The sequence below is a fragment of the Zootermopsis nevadensis genome, unplaced genomic scaffold, assembly GCF_977971745.1.
Source record: "Zootermopsis nevadensis isolate Lab colony 2312 unplaced genomic scaffold, Znev_1.0 Znev_ptg000017l, whole genome shotgun sequence".
Lineage (NCBI taxonomy): Eukaryota > Metazoa > Arthropoda > Insecta > Blattodea > Termopsidae > Zootermopsis > Zootermopsis nevadensis.
In genome coordinates, this window is record NW_028259149.1 from 12,437,703 (window position 1) to 12,453,787 (window position 16,085).

The 16,085-nt window shown below is 34.1% G+C and overlaps 3 protein-coding genes across 8 annotated transcripts in view; 2 read left to right on the forward strand and 1 right to left on the reverse strand.

Moving 5' to 3' along the window:
* Positions 1–14,814, reverse strand: part of AGO1 (protein argonaute-1) — a 58,900-nt gene extending 44,086 nt beyond the window's left edge. For 2 of the 6 annotated variants that reach the window (XM_087350460.1, XM_087350458.1), the window contains exons 1-2: positions 8,779–8,915; positions 5,727–5,842 (exon numbers count right to left, since the gene is read on the reverse strand). In XM_087350460.1, the coding sequence (XP_087206586.1) occupies positions 5,727–5,835 (109 nt within the window). In that variant the 5' untranslated portion in view covers positions 5,836–5,842; positions 8,779–8,915. Of the gene's footprint in view, positions 1–3,862; positions 4,014–5,726; positions 5,843–8,778; positions 8,916–14,161 lie in introns of those variants that run through there. The other 4 variants (XM_087350459.1, XM_087350461.1, XM_087350462.1 and 1 more) reach the window with 4 other exon arrangements.
* mRpL53 (mitochondrial ribosomal protein L53) lies at positions 4,154–8,681 on the forward strand. Its single transcript, XM_022075632.2, has 3 exons — positions 4,154–4,390; positions 7,519–7,631; positions 8,524–8,681. The coding sequence occupies exons 1-3, from the start codon at positions 4,245–4,247 to the stop codon at positions 8,679–8,681; spliced, it is 417 nt and encodes a 138-aa protein (XP_021931324.1). The 5' UTR covers positions 4,154–4,244.
* On the forward strand, positions 8,724–10,023 carry LOC147873667 (uncharacterized). The gene has a single exon (XM_087350468.1). The coding sequence runs from the start codon at positions 8,724–8,726 to the stop codon at positions 8,898–8,900; it is 177 nt and encodes a 58-aa protein (XP_087206594.1). The 3' UTR covers positions 8,901–10,023.
* Positions 14,815–16,085: the final 1,271 nt, after the last annotated feature.

Genomic DNA, 16,085 nt, shown 5'->3' on the forward strand with positions numbered 1-16,085 from the left:
AGCCAGATTTGTGTTTAACATAAGAGACACAAGAAAACTATTTGTGTGTCAAGAGTGACAATGAAGTTGGTATGTGACTGATGAACTGACAGCCAGAATTTTCATCTTCACTATGATAGAAGTTTTGTTCATGTGGTTCAAACATTAGACACAGGAAGGAGACACACTAAAGTAACAAACTAAATATCTTTTAGAGGCATATCCCAGTACTGAAGAAAGCCTTCAGTGGCTGTTTCTTATATGAATACAATTTCAACAGTCCTGTCCTAAACATAAGAGCTCTGAATATTTGAATATATACACCTTTACCACTTTAAGTAGATAACAATTAGGAACAGGAAGTAACATGGTTAACTTTTCTTTACACTTCATTTTGTAACATATTCCAAACAAACAAGGCATTCTAATATGTACGCAAGAAAATCTTTTAATTAGTGTTACTGAATGGCAAATTAAAGTGGAAACACAAATGAGAAACAAATTATAACAGACCAAACTGTTTGAATTTTCACTGTTATTGCCATAACTTTTGTAAGGTGCTTCCTAGAATTCATATGAAAAAATTGACAGTGGAAGAACGGTTCCGGAGAATCTGGCGTAAATACGTCTCTATATTTAAATTATATTTAAGTAATAAATACAATGAAAGGAAGGTAGCTGAATGTAATGTAATGAAATGTAATGTCAAAATGTAACAATGCCGAGCAAACAGATGACGTTTCCTAGGTAACATAACAATGCAAACAATCAGGCTGAGCAGATCGGAATTCTAGAGACCTTGGATGCAGTAACAACTTTAAGGGACATCAGCATTGAGGAAAGAATAGTAGCAGTGTAAACAGATAGTCAAGTTTCTCTCGATCTACTAAAAAACAACTTCAAACACAGCTTCATAATATCTAAGATAAGAAATAAATTAAGGAAACTCGATGATCAAAATTGGACTATTCATTTTGGGTGGATCAGAGCACACATCAGAATTTTCGGTAATGAAATAGCAGACAGATTAGCGAAGGCAGCAGCAGCAGCAGAAAATGGTGGAAATGTAGTATATGCAAAGAATCCTAGAAGTACAATTATTAAAGAAACAAAGGAATAAGGGATTATAAAATGGCAAAATGAGTGGAACACCACCAATAAAGGAGCAGTGTGCAAGAAATTCTTCCCATCAGTGCGACAACGAATGCAGCTAAACATTGTAATACGTCCCGAACTGCAATATTGACTGGGCATGGCAAAAACAAATCAAATCTACACAGGTTTGGGATCATTAAAAAAAACCAACATGCTCATGTCTGAAAGCAGCACAAACAGTGGATCACCTCATCCACGACTGCGAAAAACTACAACAACCAAGGCGTAAATTAACAGATGCAATGGCCAAGAATGGTGGCACATGGCCAGTGTTACATGAAGTACTTTTTCAAAAATATTTAGGTCATTTTAATACATTCATTAAATCCATAGATTATAATACAGTTTATCACAGGAACATAGGTACAAATGGTGGCAACGAATCACGATATTACAATTGTGTAATCTTTTAACGTGTTATACATTAATGCATGTAATATTACAATCTTGTAATGGGGCATGCTGAATGAATGAATGAATAAATAATAATAATAAATACCATTGTTGTCGGTCCATATTTACACATTGTTGATATGGATCTTACATGTTTTCCTAGGTAACAACAATGCCGAGTAAACACGACGTTCCATAGGTAACCATTGTTGTCGATTTGTTGATACGGAGCTTACACATTTTCGTTCCACATTTTCATTACACGTTTTCCTTTCACTTTTTTGCCCAATGACCCTTCCGTATAGACGTATTTACGTCAAAAATATTCATATCACAAATGGGAAAATACTGAACTCAAAAAGCAACAAATTTGTAGAGAATACTTTTATACTTTCGTGAAGAAGAAAAAAGTGGAAAGGAGACAGATAAAAACAGTAAACAGAGAATTTATCACTCAGAAACAGTGTAGTATACATATGAAGACTGATAAATAACCAGATTAATTCTCCAACAACAGCAGCAGCAACAAAAACAGCTGTATCTTCATTAACTAAAAACTCTGTCATAATTTTTAGAGGTGAATTTAACATTCTTTCAATAATGCCATATATATTCCAAAAGTTTAAGCTACAATGCATGATTGACTGTTCTGGAGGAACAAATAAAAAAATTATTGTTCATTTATTATCAAAAAAGCAAAGCAGAATGGTTTCAACCCTTTATTTTGCAATTCACACCAACTGATCTTGAAGAACGGGTGATACTAGTAAAAAGTTTGACTTTTTTGGTGTTATACTGGAAGACCCAAGTCCCTTCATAAGTCACTACTTTTACACTGTCAAGCAGCTGGATATTGCATCATCTGCAATGTATTCCATTCCATCTTGAAGTCACTTAACCCACAAAAAAACTTGTGTTCTATCTCTTTGACTACAATAAAGTTAGGGTAACAATTTTAAACATCATGTGTGATTTTGATCATATACAAAGACATGAGGTATATACTGTGAATTATTATTTTATCTAAACATAAGTACCAATCTCAAATATAAACAGAAAAAAATATTCATTATCACTTTATATTTTATTACATGCATATTATACTTGTAGATTTAATGATGGCAGCAAAATCAAGGAACCTTCAACAAAACACAAGACATGGAATAAGCAAAATTACAGGTAAGAACACAACACTACAACCAAACTCCTCTAACCAGTAATTTCAGCAAGACAGCTAATGAAACAGTACTTGAAAGTACAAGGTTCAAATCTTTGATGGAGCACAAAATATTCAGATGAACTTGCAGGGCTTTCCAGCCCTGGGATAGTATCAACACAACCCACAACCACTTCTGCACCTTATCTTTCATAATTTATAGTACATATTCATTCTTTCAATACAAAGTAATGTAACCTCTTAAATTAATACAGTAATTATATAACCTTCAAATGGAAATGTCCACAGCATTCATGTCATTCAAATAAATACTACACTCTATGAACTTTCAACTGCAGCCATCTCAAACAACCAAACGTCAAAGTTGAGTGACTAGCATACCAATAAAAGTAATGCTATTTTGGATATTTTGAAAAGGAGGCTCTTCTAGGCCCATGATTATATAATCTTTCTTTACTATCTTAGCTATTGTATTTGTGTTACAATTTATTCCATATCCCTGGCTTGGTGTTATGAAATATTTATGGAATGTAAATAAATCCTATTTTAATCTAGCCCAAATTACTACCGCAGTTATAACACAAGTTAGGAAGTACAAACTGAAAGAAATCTACTGAAAACATTACTGCAAATAATCCAGAATTCACAAAAGGAGAATTTCATTCCATTTGCCAGTAAGTGTAGCATCAGTGAATGTCACTTACTTACCTTGCATAGAATATGATTTCACTGTCACAATTCATAAGAACATAATTTGTCTATCTGCCCACAGTAAAACAATACACGTGCATAATATTACGCTACTATGAAACTTGTATGAGTCAAATACGTGATTCATTCAACACATTCGGGTAAAAGTGGAATAAGAGAATTATGGACTGAAAAGGTCATCAAACCTAACCACCATGCATTGTGCTGTCAGAGAAAAACATGGGAAAGCAAGCACAAAATAGGGTTCACAAAAGCTACAAAGCAGCAATAACATTAAGCATCAAGATATATGAAAAACAGGCTACCTCTTGCAATTTTCTGCAAAACAAAGAGTGACCTTAACAATCATAAACCCATATCAGTAGGCGAATTTCAGTAAGTGAACACTGAACATTTCCACGAAGGCGTAACAAATTTCAGAAATATTATAATTCAATAAATACTTACGCTGCCCAACGGGAAACATTTTCTACTACAAAATATGCAAAATAAATACTAAAAAAAAATACACAATAAATAAATACGACACTATTTCCCCCCCGCGTTTAGCGACCTCTTCTTACGATTATCAACATGGCGTACGTGACGTCAAAAACTACTTTGCAGTTACAGAGCTTCTCATTGGCTCGCTTGCAGCCAATTGTATTTACAGCAAACTGAGACAAAAATTACTAAAAACTTTGAAAATTTCTACCAAAGTCACTTCAACTTAGCGTAACAAAATTTGGCAGCAAGCTTTCGTTTGTTATTCAAATGCAAGGAATCAAACATGCTGCTGTGATAGTGGAATTTTGAGCTGCAAAGTTGGTGGACCTGAATATGCGGAAAGATGTCCGTTCCGTTTTCAGGCACGTTAAAGAGGTCTGCAGGCATCAGCAGTGCAATTGCCAAACAGCTGCGGTTTGTGAATTTGAAACCACTGAAAAAGGTTATTGTTAAATTTGATCCTTTCGACAAAAATGTAACAGAAACCAGGTATGTTTAAGGGACAATCAACTTTAATGTAACGGCTTCTATGCGTTTCGTGACGTCAGTAGAGGCTGCTGCGCATTTGTTTTCGTTCACCAGCAGACGAAAAAGTCAATAATTGTGATATTCCCTACTTATTCGTAATTCGAACATGTTTATGAAATTAATGTAAGCTAATTAATTTGACTAAAACAGTACGATACACGTCCTGCGACCCGTACGCGTTTCCATTAATTTTTACATGTTCTTGCTAACAAGACCAGTTTCTCCGTAGGCGTGACAATTGTGCTGGGCAGGTATGCTACTAGTTTCATTATAGGGTTATGGAGTGTTATGCACTCAGTTTTAAAGGCATGTGAGATGGGTTTACTCCACTTCGTTGCACCAGCTTATTATAATTTTTGTTATTTAAGTGACTTCCTTTCTTGTAATTTTCATTGTTTCTATAGTCACAATGATTGGTACATAAGTAATGTATTACCCATCCACATTCTTGGATGATGGGCTTAGCATGTTATCCAATGACTGATGCACTCAGGTATTGTAACATTACTGTTGAATGTTCATAACAATGAGTTCATATTATAAATACCACTTTTGGTATATTATCAAAACACATCTGGTAGAAACATTATAATTTTGGTTTCCTTCAATGGTTAAATTACGATTTTCACTCCACATTTAAGCTCAGTGAGCATCATTGGTATGGTTTGATTCTATGTACTAACAAACACAAAACCATACTGCATTATAGGAAAGAAAGGTGATTTAATACCACAGACATGTGCATTACAGGATATTGTAGCAGTTTCTCTATGAAATATTACAAATATATATCAAATGCCAATGTTCTCACACATTTGGTTGTCAATCTGATATTCCTAACATTTCAGTTTATTTACAATACTGGTACATATTAGTTAATAAGTTCAAATGTACTCAACTACACTCATTATCTAAGACTCATAAAGTTACAGCTACAGAAATTTATTATTTAATGAATATTTTTGGGTGAAAAAACACCAGTGGCTGTCAGTAAAAGGATAATCCATATCAGTGGTTGTTTATAAAGCTTGTTACTCATCAACTACTATCCAGTATTAAATATGATATGGCAAATCTATTATGAGTGGTATGGGAGGAGGTGGCCATGGACTATTTCATGGTGTTATCCTGTCATATGCCTTGACTAAGGAAAATCAATAACCAGGAACTTCCAAAGTGTGAATCATATCTTTTACAGCTCTTCCAACATGTCCAGTATGATTATTTAGGACCCAGGTGCAGCTGAAACCCATACATATGTGAAAATAAGATGAATGGATGAGACAACTGTACTTACCACTGCATTGTCCACAGCCATATGTCTTTCCAAGCATTGATATTGTTTCTCGTCTCACAGAATGCAACTCTGGCCCTGGAATGGCCAGTTTTGGCCTTTCCATTGCCATATTTTACCTGGAAAAAACAAACAAGAGCAGTTATTAATCTCTCTTTATTGCTATATTCACAGCACCCTTAGAGAACACCAATTAGGTTCACTTTGTCCCCATCCATCCATCTGCACAAACTATCCTGAGAAAGGTTAAACATGGTTCCATGAAATTGTATATTATACCATACCATTGAAGGCCACTCAAACTAATTCTTTTTAATTTCCTAGTCATTAATATCGAGAAGGCAGATGCTGGAACTTGTGAGGTCAGAGGGTGATTCTCTGTGACAATGTCATTACCCATAATTCTCTGTGCCTCTGATATCATTCCAGATGACTGTTGCAACAGTTACTGTTGTTTCCCATGGATACCAAGCCATTGGCAGTGTTCTTCCATTATGTCATAAGACAATAGTCAAGTTATTGTCAATGTGTCATAAATATCATGTTATGGGTATATATACTAACTTGTTCTTTTCAAGCATACAAATGCATTACAGGAAACTGTTGCATCTCCTCTAATATTTTGTTATTCATGTTGACCCTTGCTCAGTTTTGATTTAAATTTAAATCAAGTTCTTCACAATAAATCTGTTTGAAATACAACAGCAGGCAAAAATTAGTACATAATGGAAAAATGCCAACATATAATTTTTCTATTTGTTGCACTTTACTATTTACTGTACATAAAAATTCTGGTTAAATCTCCTGCAAAGAGGCAAAAAAAAAAGTGACTGGTTTTAAAATGGATGTTCAAGAAATAGTTTGTGAAAATATGATATGAAATGGCTTAGGGTAGGGACCTGTGATAAATTTTTGTCATGATAGACCTTTATATTTGACAAAAATATTAATCAGTTTCTCAAAGAAAGCTCAGTCTTACAGATGAAGTGAGCTAGCTGGTTGGCTGGATGGTTAGCAGTGTTGTACAAAGACATTCAATAAACATTCGACTTATGTCCATGTCACTGCTCTCCTAACCAGTCCTCTGAATGAATTATTTGTTATTTTGCATACACAGCTGGTTTTGCTGTCCCATAATTTCACATACAGTTGTCAATAAAAATATAGTATTTCAGACTGAAAGTGCCCAATTATGTGTGTGTCAATATTCAGAGGCCCAAAAACCTAATACAGCTATCCCTACAGTTGCAAGTACTGCACAGGTTTAAGAATATAGTAGCCATCTTGAATTATACAATTCCAGGAATAAAACCCCTTTATAAGATATATAGTCTTTTCAAGACTAGAAAAAAACTCCACACATTACATGGAAAATCTCATAAAATTAATGGCCCAAAATTCATGTAAGCCACAGTCATTTTGAAGATAGCTATATTCTGGAATGTTGTGTTGTATAATGTGGTAGATACTGGCCATCATTTTAGAGGAGCTTACTGCATCCATCATCATGACAATAAATGTACCAGAATGCATGGCACAACCACCCAGAAGACAACCACCTATTAACTCATCATGATATTTTTAAACCCGAAACTCGCCTAAAGTAATTTTGTATCCCTATGTAAGAATGTAACTTCTATATTCACTGGGAAAAAGCAGCACACCGTTGTGAAATAATTCTTAGCATTTCCTATAATGTGCACAGTAAAAAATACCAGTACTTCCCATGACCCTCTACATGTCATAAGCATGCATTCTTTTCATTTCTGCTAATTTTGTTTTAATTTTTCCTCAGGGAATTCCTGTTCAGTCTGACAGGCTCAAAAATTCTAGCAACAAACCTTAACTGTAAGATCAAGACAGAAATTTTGTGTGACCGAAGTGAGCCATCCATCACTTTTACACTAAGTAAGTTCACTTCTGTGCACATTCCTATTTGGCATTATAATTCTAATGAACCGCATTGTACTAGGTCATTAAGAAACAAGGAGAAAAGTCTATGAATTAATAGTTACTGCTTGTCTTATAGACTGAGAAAGAAAATAGATTTTGCTTATACATAATTCACACAACATATCTTTGTATGTGTGCATATGAGAGGGAGAATAGAAAGGTACAGTCAAGTTTCCAATTTTACATGCCAGAGAAATCTCATTTAGCAAATGGCATCTCTTTATATTATTTATTTATTGTGGCTTATTTAATGACACTGTCATACAGTGTCAAATGATAGAATTATTAATGAATGAACTCGTCAGCTTGAAATGTAGGGCAGAAGTTGTATTGTCATAATTCCCTCTTGTATTACAAAATATCGGTGTATATATAAATAATCATATTTTAACTCTTCTAACTTTCCTGTGAAAAACTGCCATGTTTGTAAGCCTACAACATGTTGCCATCACTTGTTAAATAAATGGCTGATTCTTCAAATGTTACTTCCCTAAAACATAGGATTGTTTATTTTGTGCATGCTTTTTGTCCGAGTCTTGATAATGAAATAGTCTTTTTGACAGCAAACCACATATCCACAAGTTCAAGTTCCCCGAGTATGCAAGGTAATAGGTTCTAATTCAATATTATGTCATATACTACATTTTATATAGTACTCCATCACCAAACTCTAACTACAGCATGACAGTAAATTGTTATTTACCAAACTTTATCTGTCTAGCTTTACAAGACCAACAGAATAATTGAGAGGTATCATAGAATCAGCATTCATCATTTATATATGACAGTGTTCGTATGTTCAAAAACCATGCCTGCATGAACATCTCAAATATTTCTTATTTTTCAGACAGTAAAGAAGTGATAGTTTTCAAAAGCGGGAATCTAACCAATCTGGAGCTTCTGCAACTTTACAACAAACATATCACACCACTAGCAACAACTGAAGAACCAGAAACCAGCATACCCAAAACCAAATCTGAGAAAAAAGCTGGCAAGAGGCGTTAGTTATAGCGTTATGACAGTCATTATTTACCTGTAGAAACCAAAATGTCAAAAAAAAATTATAATCTACAACTGATTGACACTATTTATGAACAAGTACCTGCATTTACAGATTTGTTTGATGAAGATACTTGGTATGTTTTTGCAGCCTGTTTTGTAGCAGGTACCTGTGTTTTGGTCTTCTTACTGTCTCGATTTGTTACTATACAACCTGTTGACTGAGCAACCACATACATTAGTTCAGTCATATAGTATTATAGTACCTTATTGGTATGACAAAGTCTACAATATTAGTGAGTGTCCGTAATTACTGGTTTAATATGTAGTGGCATAATATCCTTCCTGCAGCATGATGTAACTACAAAGTTACATGCAATTAAAAACATTTGTGAATCATGTTGCCATTACCACAAAAAGAATTATGCTAATCTTTCTTTTCTGGTCTATATTTGCATATTTTAAAGAAACAACTGCAACATACATTTATACAAACAACATATTTGCTTTAACAGCAGCTTATAGGATAGTACTGAATCATGTATAGGATATATACAAATTAATGGTATAAATTTGCATCATCATACAGCTGCTATTACATTTAGTGTAGAAATTGCATAAAGCATTATACCATCATTTGATAAAGAAGTGGGAGGATAAAAAATCATATCTCAGGCATTCAAATGTGAAGATCAACAGTGATTAAAAGATTTGAAACCATGAATATACATGATAATAACCAAGTCCTTACAGCAAGCATCTAGGGAACTAAAAATACCTTTTTCACCACAAAATGATGAAGATGAGCCTTAATGATCACCTGCACAGAGAGACTGCAAACCAACCATGATAACTGAATAAAAAGGAGAGAAGTGGATCTTTGAAAATTACTTAACCAACATTCTTCCTATGCCAGTGTGCCAACTACCAAGTTTAAAAACACTAAAAAAATGTTGGAAAATCACTCTTGAATTAATGTTTAGCCCATGATGCGTGTCTTCAGGTTTGCATCCTGCATGAAAAACTAGTCATCAATACAGAACATTTTCATGTTTGCACCATTTGTGTGTACGTGCTGCATCATATGTGTTGTCTTGCATTTTACAGAAAACTGAAGTTGCATATGAAGGATGTGTTGTAGTCAGTACTTCCAAAGCAGTTCAAATTTATATCAAGCAATGTTTCATTTCAATGTAATTCCCAGAAATTGTTTTGAATGTATTCTTCATTCAACTAAAATTCACTGATGCAAGTATGATTAGGCATTTAAAATTTAATGTGCTGTGTCAAATTTCATTTGTATTGTGCATCTTTACGACAAATGAATAAAATTATTAAAACAGTATAATATTAATCTTAACATTATCAAATGTTGTCTAAGTAAAAGTCCTTACAGAACACTGAACATTACTACCACCACCATCAGGGCTGACGATGGATGACAGTACGTTCCTCTAAAATGTTGGCACATGGCCAAAATACTAAAATCTGCAACAACCTGGTAGACCTCCAACTATATCAATTCTACATGTTTTCTTGCACTGCATACCTGCTTTATGTGCTCATACAATCAATACAAAAATTTCTCCAACTGAACTGTTTTAGTGGCACAAACAAATATCCTGTGCCACATTCTCATCAAACACAATATACTTGACCTGCCCAAATAACTGTTCTACTATTTTTTACTACTACTATGCCATATTTGTACTTTCTGTACATTCTTTCCAAGAAGTACATAAGATGAATGCACAGTAAAAAAGAAAGGGCATGCCTGCTTGTCTGATGAAATTTGGGGGTTTGCGCCAACAATTGTTGAGTGAACTTAATTTGGTTCATATTGGTCCAATATAACCACTTGCATTGAACATGAAGCTGAAATCAAAATGATTAATTTGATCAAAAACAACTCACCACACATAATACAATATAAAATATTCAGTTTCATCAGATCTAAATCATATTTAATGAAATGCAAGCAAAAATTATGTACCCCAACATTAAACATACTCCTAGCACATATTTCAAGCATGCAAAGAAACTCACAAAACTGTTGCTCTCAAAACAAAAAGCTACCCAAACCCAAGGGGTTTGAAAAGGACATGTTTAGAAAATGTATATACTATATTTTATACAAAGATAGCTAACATGGCAAAATTCAAATATTTGAACAATCAGAACTTCATTTATTAAAGCAGATTAAGTTTAGGAAATGGTTACCATCACTCAGTTCAGAGTTTATTTTCCCCAACTTCTGTCTAAAACAGTAAAGTTTAAAACTTTGCAAACTATAATTTTACACATTGCATTGTATGGAATATAAATAAATATTAAAGGAACAGAGTATGAGCAAGTGGACTTGATTCATGTGGCTCAGTACATAGGAATTTCTTGGCTAGCTGAGCAACTATTAGTGTACACAATTTTTTACCCGGAAACATAGGCGCACGTTTCAAAACTGTTCTTAAAATGAATTTTGTGTACGTTCTCAAGGTTCACTACTTTCTGTCTAAACATCCTTGACCTATATACCAAGAAGAAATCAGTCCTTTCTTCCAAAACACCAATGAAGAAAGAAGAGTAGTACTGATATAATAACTCCAAAAGTCTGACTGTCACAATTTGCCCTGAGCTATGTGAGGATACAAACATTTCTGTTCCTTTCCTTTCTCTATGATATGCCATTCATTCAGAAAATACAAGTCAGACACAAGACTGTACACATATAAAATGCAGATTTCACTGAAGTTTTTTAAAAAGTTCTGGCACAAAACAGAGCTGAATTGCTACAATATATTATTCAGTTTAAAAAATTATCGATCTGTTTATTTCTGCATAACACTACAAATTTAGTGAAATATTTACCAAACTCTTTCACTCACAAATCTAAATGATGGTTTCTCACAAAACATCTTATATGTCCTATCTTATTCCACTTACACACATCTGGCCTGGTCTAATTCAATGCAGTTAGTTACCTTTACATGGTGTTTCTGACATTCTGCATCAAATAGTATAATGAATGAATGCTAAATTGAAAAGGATGCAGAAAGCAGTAGTCACAGCTTAATTTTAAGGCACTATCCCTGCATTAGCATAAAGGGATTGAAGAAAAATGAGGTCTTGATTTACAAGTGGCACTGTATTACATGAAAATACATACTACACTCAGATATTTGCTGCAGGTTTCAATCCCACCTGAAGCCTGGACATTATTTTCTGCTGTACTATAATGGACTGATGCTCTGGCTAAGAAATCCTACTATCTGTCTCTACAGAATTTTGAAAACTTCAATGACCAGAAGAGGCCAGAGCTTGAAACATGCTATAGCACAAAGAAGAATTACTTCCCACTGCTAAGTCTGTTAGAACTTCCTAACACACCCTCCCAGAGAAACCATGAAGATGCCAATTGCAATGTTTGCTGAAATCCAAACTCCAGTTTTAAGATGTGCAACACAACTTTAAAAAAATTTAAACAGGTGGACACAAACATGGGAAATAGTGGTTTTGATCAATTTTTCTTCTGTGTGCACTGATGAAAGAAGGTAAAACATTTATCAATTTTAATTACACACAAGGATTAAAGCCAATAAACTCACATTAAATTTTGACAAAACAAATTTCATGAAATTTTGTACTAACAACAGAACCTGTGTAAATCTAAATATAGGGTATGATGATAAAATAATCGAGGAAGTAGAAACAACTAAATTTCTTGGCCTACAAATTGACAAGAAATTAAACTGGAAAGCACATATTCAATACACTATCCCTAAATTAAGCTTGGCATGTTTTGCTATGAGATCAGTTACAGCGCTCATGTCGTGTCATATGGGATCATTTTCTGGGGAAATTCAATGGACAGCAAAAAAGTATTTTACATTCAAAAGAGTATCATTAGAATAATGGCTGGCACTAAAAGGAGAGACTCTTGTAGGGAATTATTTGAGAAGTTTAATATTCTTCCACTGCCCAGTCAATTCTTGCTCTCACTATTATCATTTGTAGTGGATAACATGGAAAAGTTTCAAACAAATACAGATATCCACAATATAGATACAACCTTCATGTGCCAATTTCTAACCTCAGTAAATATCAAAAATGAGTTTACTGTAATGGAATTAAGTTATTCAATAATCTTCCACCTACTATAAAAAGTTTAAACCATGATATAAAAATGTTTAAGCAAGCGTTAAAAGAGTACCTCCTATCTCACTCCTTCTACTCAGTAGAAGAATTTATAAATGCATGTCAGTAACAGTGGTGATGGTTCTTATCATAATTATTTTGCTGTAATACTGTAGTTCCAAAAGTCTGTAATTCTTTGTATTCATATTTCTACTAGAAACAAGTATTGTATTTGTGCTATGACCTGTTATACATCCTTGGCTTAGGCCTATAAAGGATCTATGGAATGTAAATATATTCTATTCTATATTTTCTTTCACTGGTTCACAACTTTGGTTTCCAAGTTTTTCAGTTGTAAACATTTACAACTAACACTCAGAAAGTCTTCTATTACAAATATTTCTTTGAGTTATCTATCCAGTACAATGTTAGTTCTGAATCTGGAAGTTTGGAATTAAATTTTCAGCTACGGATTAATGCAGTATGTGATGCAACACTTTCTGAGAACAAAGACAATAACTGATGTTGAGCTTCTATTTAACAATTAAATAAAGTTGTAGTTGTATTTTGCTGGACTAACATAAATGTGAAATGAATAAAGACATGACTGCTTCCTAATGAATGTTCAAGGCTTGTAAACATCGTATTAAAATTCCTAAACGAAGTCTCGTTATGACAAACGGAGTAATAATTACTTCTCCCAATCCGCACATATAAGATGTTAATCTGCAAAATAATCTTCAAAACAACTTAGAATTTCATAAAATAAAACTGACAGAACTTTTCTGCCTTGTAATCAATTCATTACATCAGATTCTACGGCATTTTTCTATATGATACATAAATTTGCTAACACGAAAATGACCACAACTTCCTACAGAGCCATTTCCACGTTGTTTCCTACATATACAAAGTACGCTCAGTAAATATGTCGTGTTAACATATTCACTGCGGTTGTCTTTCACTCCATTTCCACCCTTCTGAATCATCATAGTTCTACCATGTTCTCAAATTGTACACGTATATTTTTCTATCTATAAGTCATATAGCTGCACGCAAGGTACGCCATCCAACACCGATGCAGCCAAAGTGGGTGTTTTCCATTATGCCCTCATCTTCGAGGCAATACTGAGATTGCACTACTTTGTCAATGACACAAGTTGTAAAACTACCATTTTACATTACCCTTGCCACTGACATTAGCAATAGTGAAAGCTGCGGCAATAAAAAAGAACTTGACCTACGTTACGGCGACATTGGTAACATTCAAGGTCGTGTTTATTTTCTACAAAACATAAAAACACCACAAATATCCCTTGAAAGTGACACAAACACAACGTGTCAACTACTTACACGGTTTCGCTGCAATTAATAATCTCCTATGGAAGCTGATGACACTTTTACCGACGCGTACAAACACGAAGATACTGCCAAAATTAAAAACATGGTGGGAATGCGTATTGCTGTACGTAGTTTTCACCAAGTCCTTTACTTCGTTTCCTAGCCACCATTCTCTTCCCCACCGGAAAGCATGGCAGCAGTGCTTTCCTCGGTCCAAGGCTCCCAAATCGATACCAGCTTTTCCTCTTCTCAACTACCGGTATTTGCTGTAATGTTTACAGAGAACACTCCAACAAACAAATACCCACAAACAACATACGAGACTGATGAGCAAATCACCATGCGTTATTAAAAGGCATTACACTAGTCAGCTGATAGTTATTCCTTTTAAAATACGACGTTCCTATCACTATCCTAAAACCGTAAAATCGCACGAAAAACGAGTCACCATTTAATGACACTCGTGAACAACTGTCCCCCTCTATTAATAACACACCAAATTAATATTAAATCACTTCACACCCACTGTCAAAACCAATAACAGGAGAAAACGACAGCGTTTGGATACCGCAAGTAGCATCGTTCCTATAGCACCTGTCTTCCTGCATTTTCCAGCACGCGAATTCTGTTTGGCTGAAATTATCATTAATATCCTTGCACGCCATTGGTTCCCGCCATTTGAGGGGGTTATTAGTTAGAACACGTGTTATTATGACGTCAATAAATGCTAAAGGAGCTTAAATATTTCATAACCACTGTGTTTACGTTGCAAAATATAGAGCTGTACCGTTTATATAAGAAAACACTTTATATTTTCAATCCGATACAGTTAATTGCAAGGTAATGACGGCCCGTGACAAAACAAAATTAGAAACGGGCTGTAAACAACTGCAAGATGTATGCACTTCCCTCGTATGTGCAAGAATTACGTCCATATAACATACTTTATAACAATTAATGTTCTGAGATATCGCACTGTATATGTTTAACGGTCAAATTTACAAATTAAATTACTATACAATAAACATAACTTTCCTCTCAGGCACCTTTCCCTTCCTTCCCTCAACCATCATTCTTTCAATTGTCCATTTAATTACACTCCTATCCTGACTCACTTCAACCCTAAAGCTGGAGGCAATACATTATTCCTACAAGGCTACATTGCATCAGCATACAAGACTATAATTGATATGAAATAAGAATTTATAAAAGATGGACAATAAATGATATTACTTCAGTCATATTTTCATAAACACCAGATACATAGAGTCCAGAATGGACTAAAACTTTGTTCCAGTAGCACATTTATGTTTAATATTTCAAGAAGTGACTTCTGTCAACATTCAACCAATGATACCCACTTTTTCATTTCCCTTCTGACATACACGTTATGGAAGAACTGATAAAATGCATACAGCAAATCTAAGCTACAGAAAACATTGCTTTTGCCACCTATTACTGGTCAGCCACACTGTAAACACATAAGAACAGCAATTTTACCATAATATTACTTACCAGTGAATGATTGGTATATTTTATACTGTCCTTCACTTTTCTATTAAATTTAATTTTGTTACCTTTGAGGGATTACCTCCCTCTTAGTTTCAACAAAGAAAGAAGTATTGCAGATTCCATCATGATGAGAAGCACATTCTAGAACTCCGTTCAAAGATATTATGAAAGGGTTATTAAATTATAATAGTAGATATATATTACCCATTGTTATGTTGTTTATTTTTAATATTTCACACATTCATTTTCTTCCAAAGCACAGAGAACACAGAAGCCATCGTACACATACTGGCATGATGGCACACAAATGATAAAGAGTGAACTGTTCTCAACTCTATTTCCTTTCATGATGAGAAACAGCTATATAATCTGAACTCAAATAAAAAGATACCTATTAGTTGGGTAAAGACCTTCCAACACAATTTC

Coding starts and splice junctions, on each gene's coding strand:
- mRpL53 (XM_022075632.2), top strand. CDS start 4,245: ATGTCCGTTCCGTTTTCAGGCACGTTAAAGAGGTCTGCAGGCATCAGC. Junction 4,391..7,518: donor AAAAATGTAACAGAAACCAG/GTATGTTTAAGG, acceptor ATTTTTCCTCAG/GGAATTCCTGTTCAGTCTGA. Junction 7,632..8,523: donor ATCCATCACTTTTACACTAA/GTAAGTTCACTT, acceptor CTTATTTTTCAG/ACAGTAAAGAAGTGATAGTT.
- LOC147873667 (XM_087350468.1), top strand. CDS start 8,724: ATGTCAAAAAAAAATTATAATCTACAACTGATTGACACTATTTATGAA.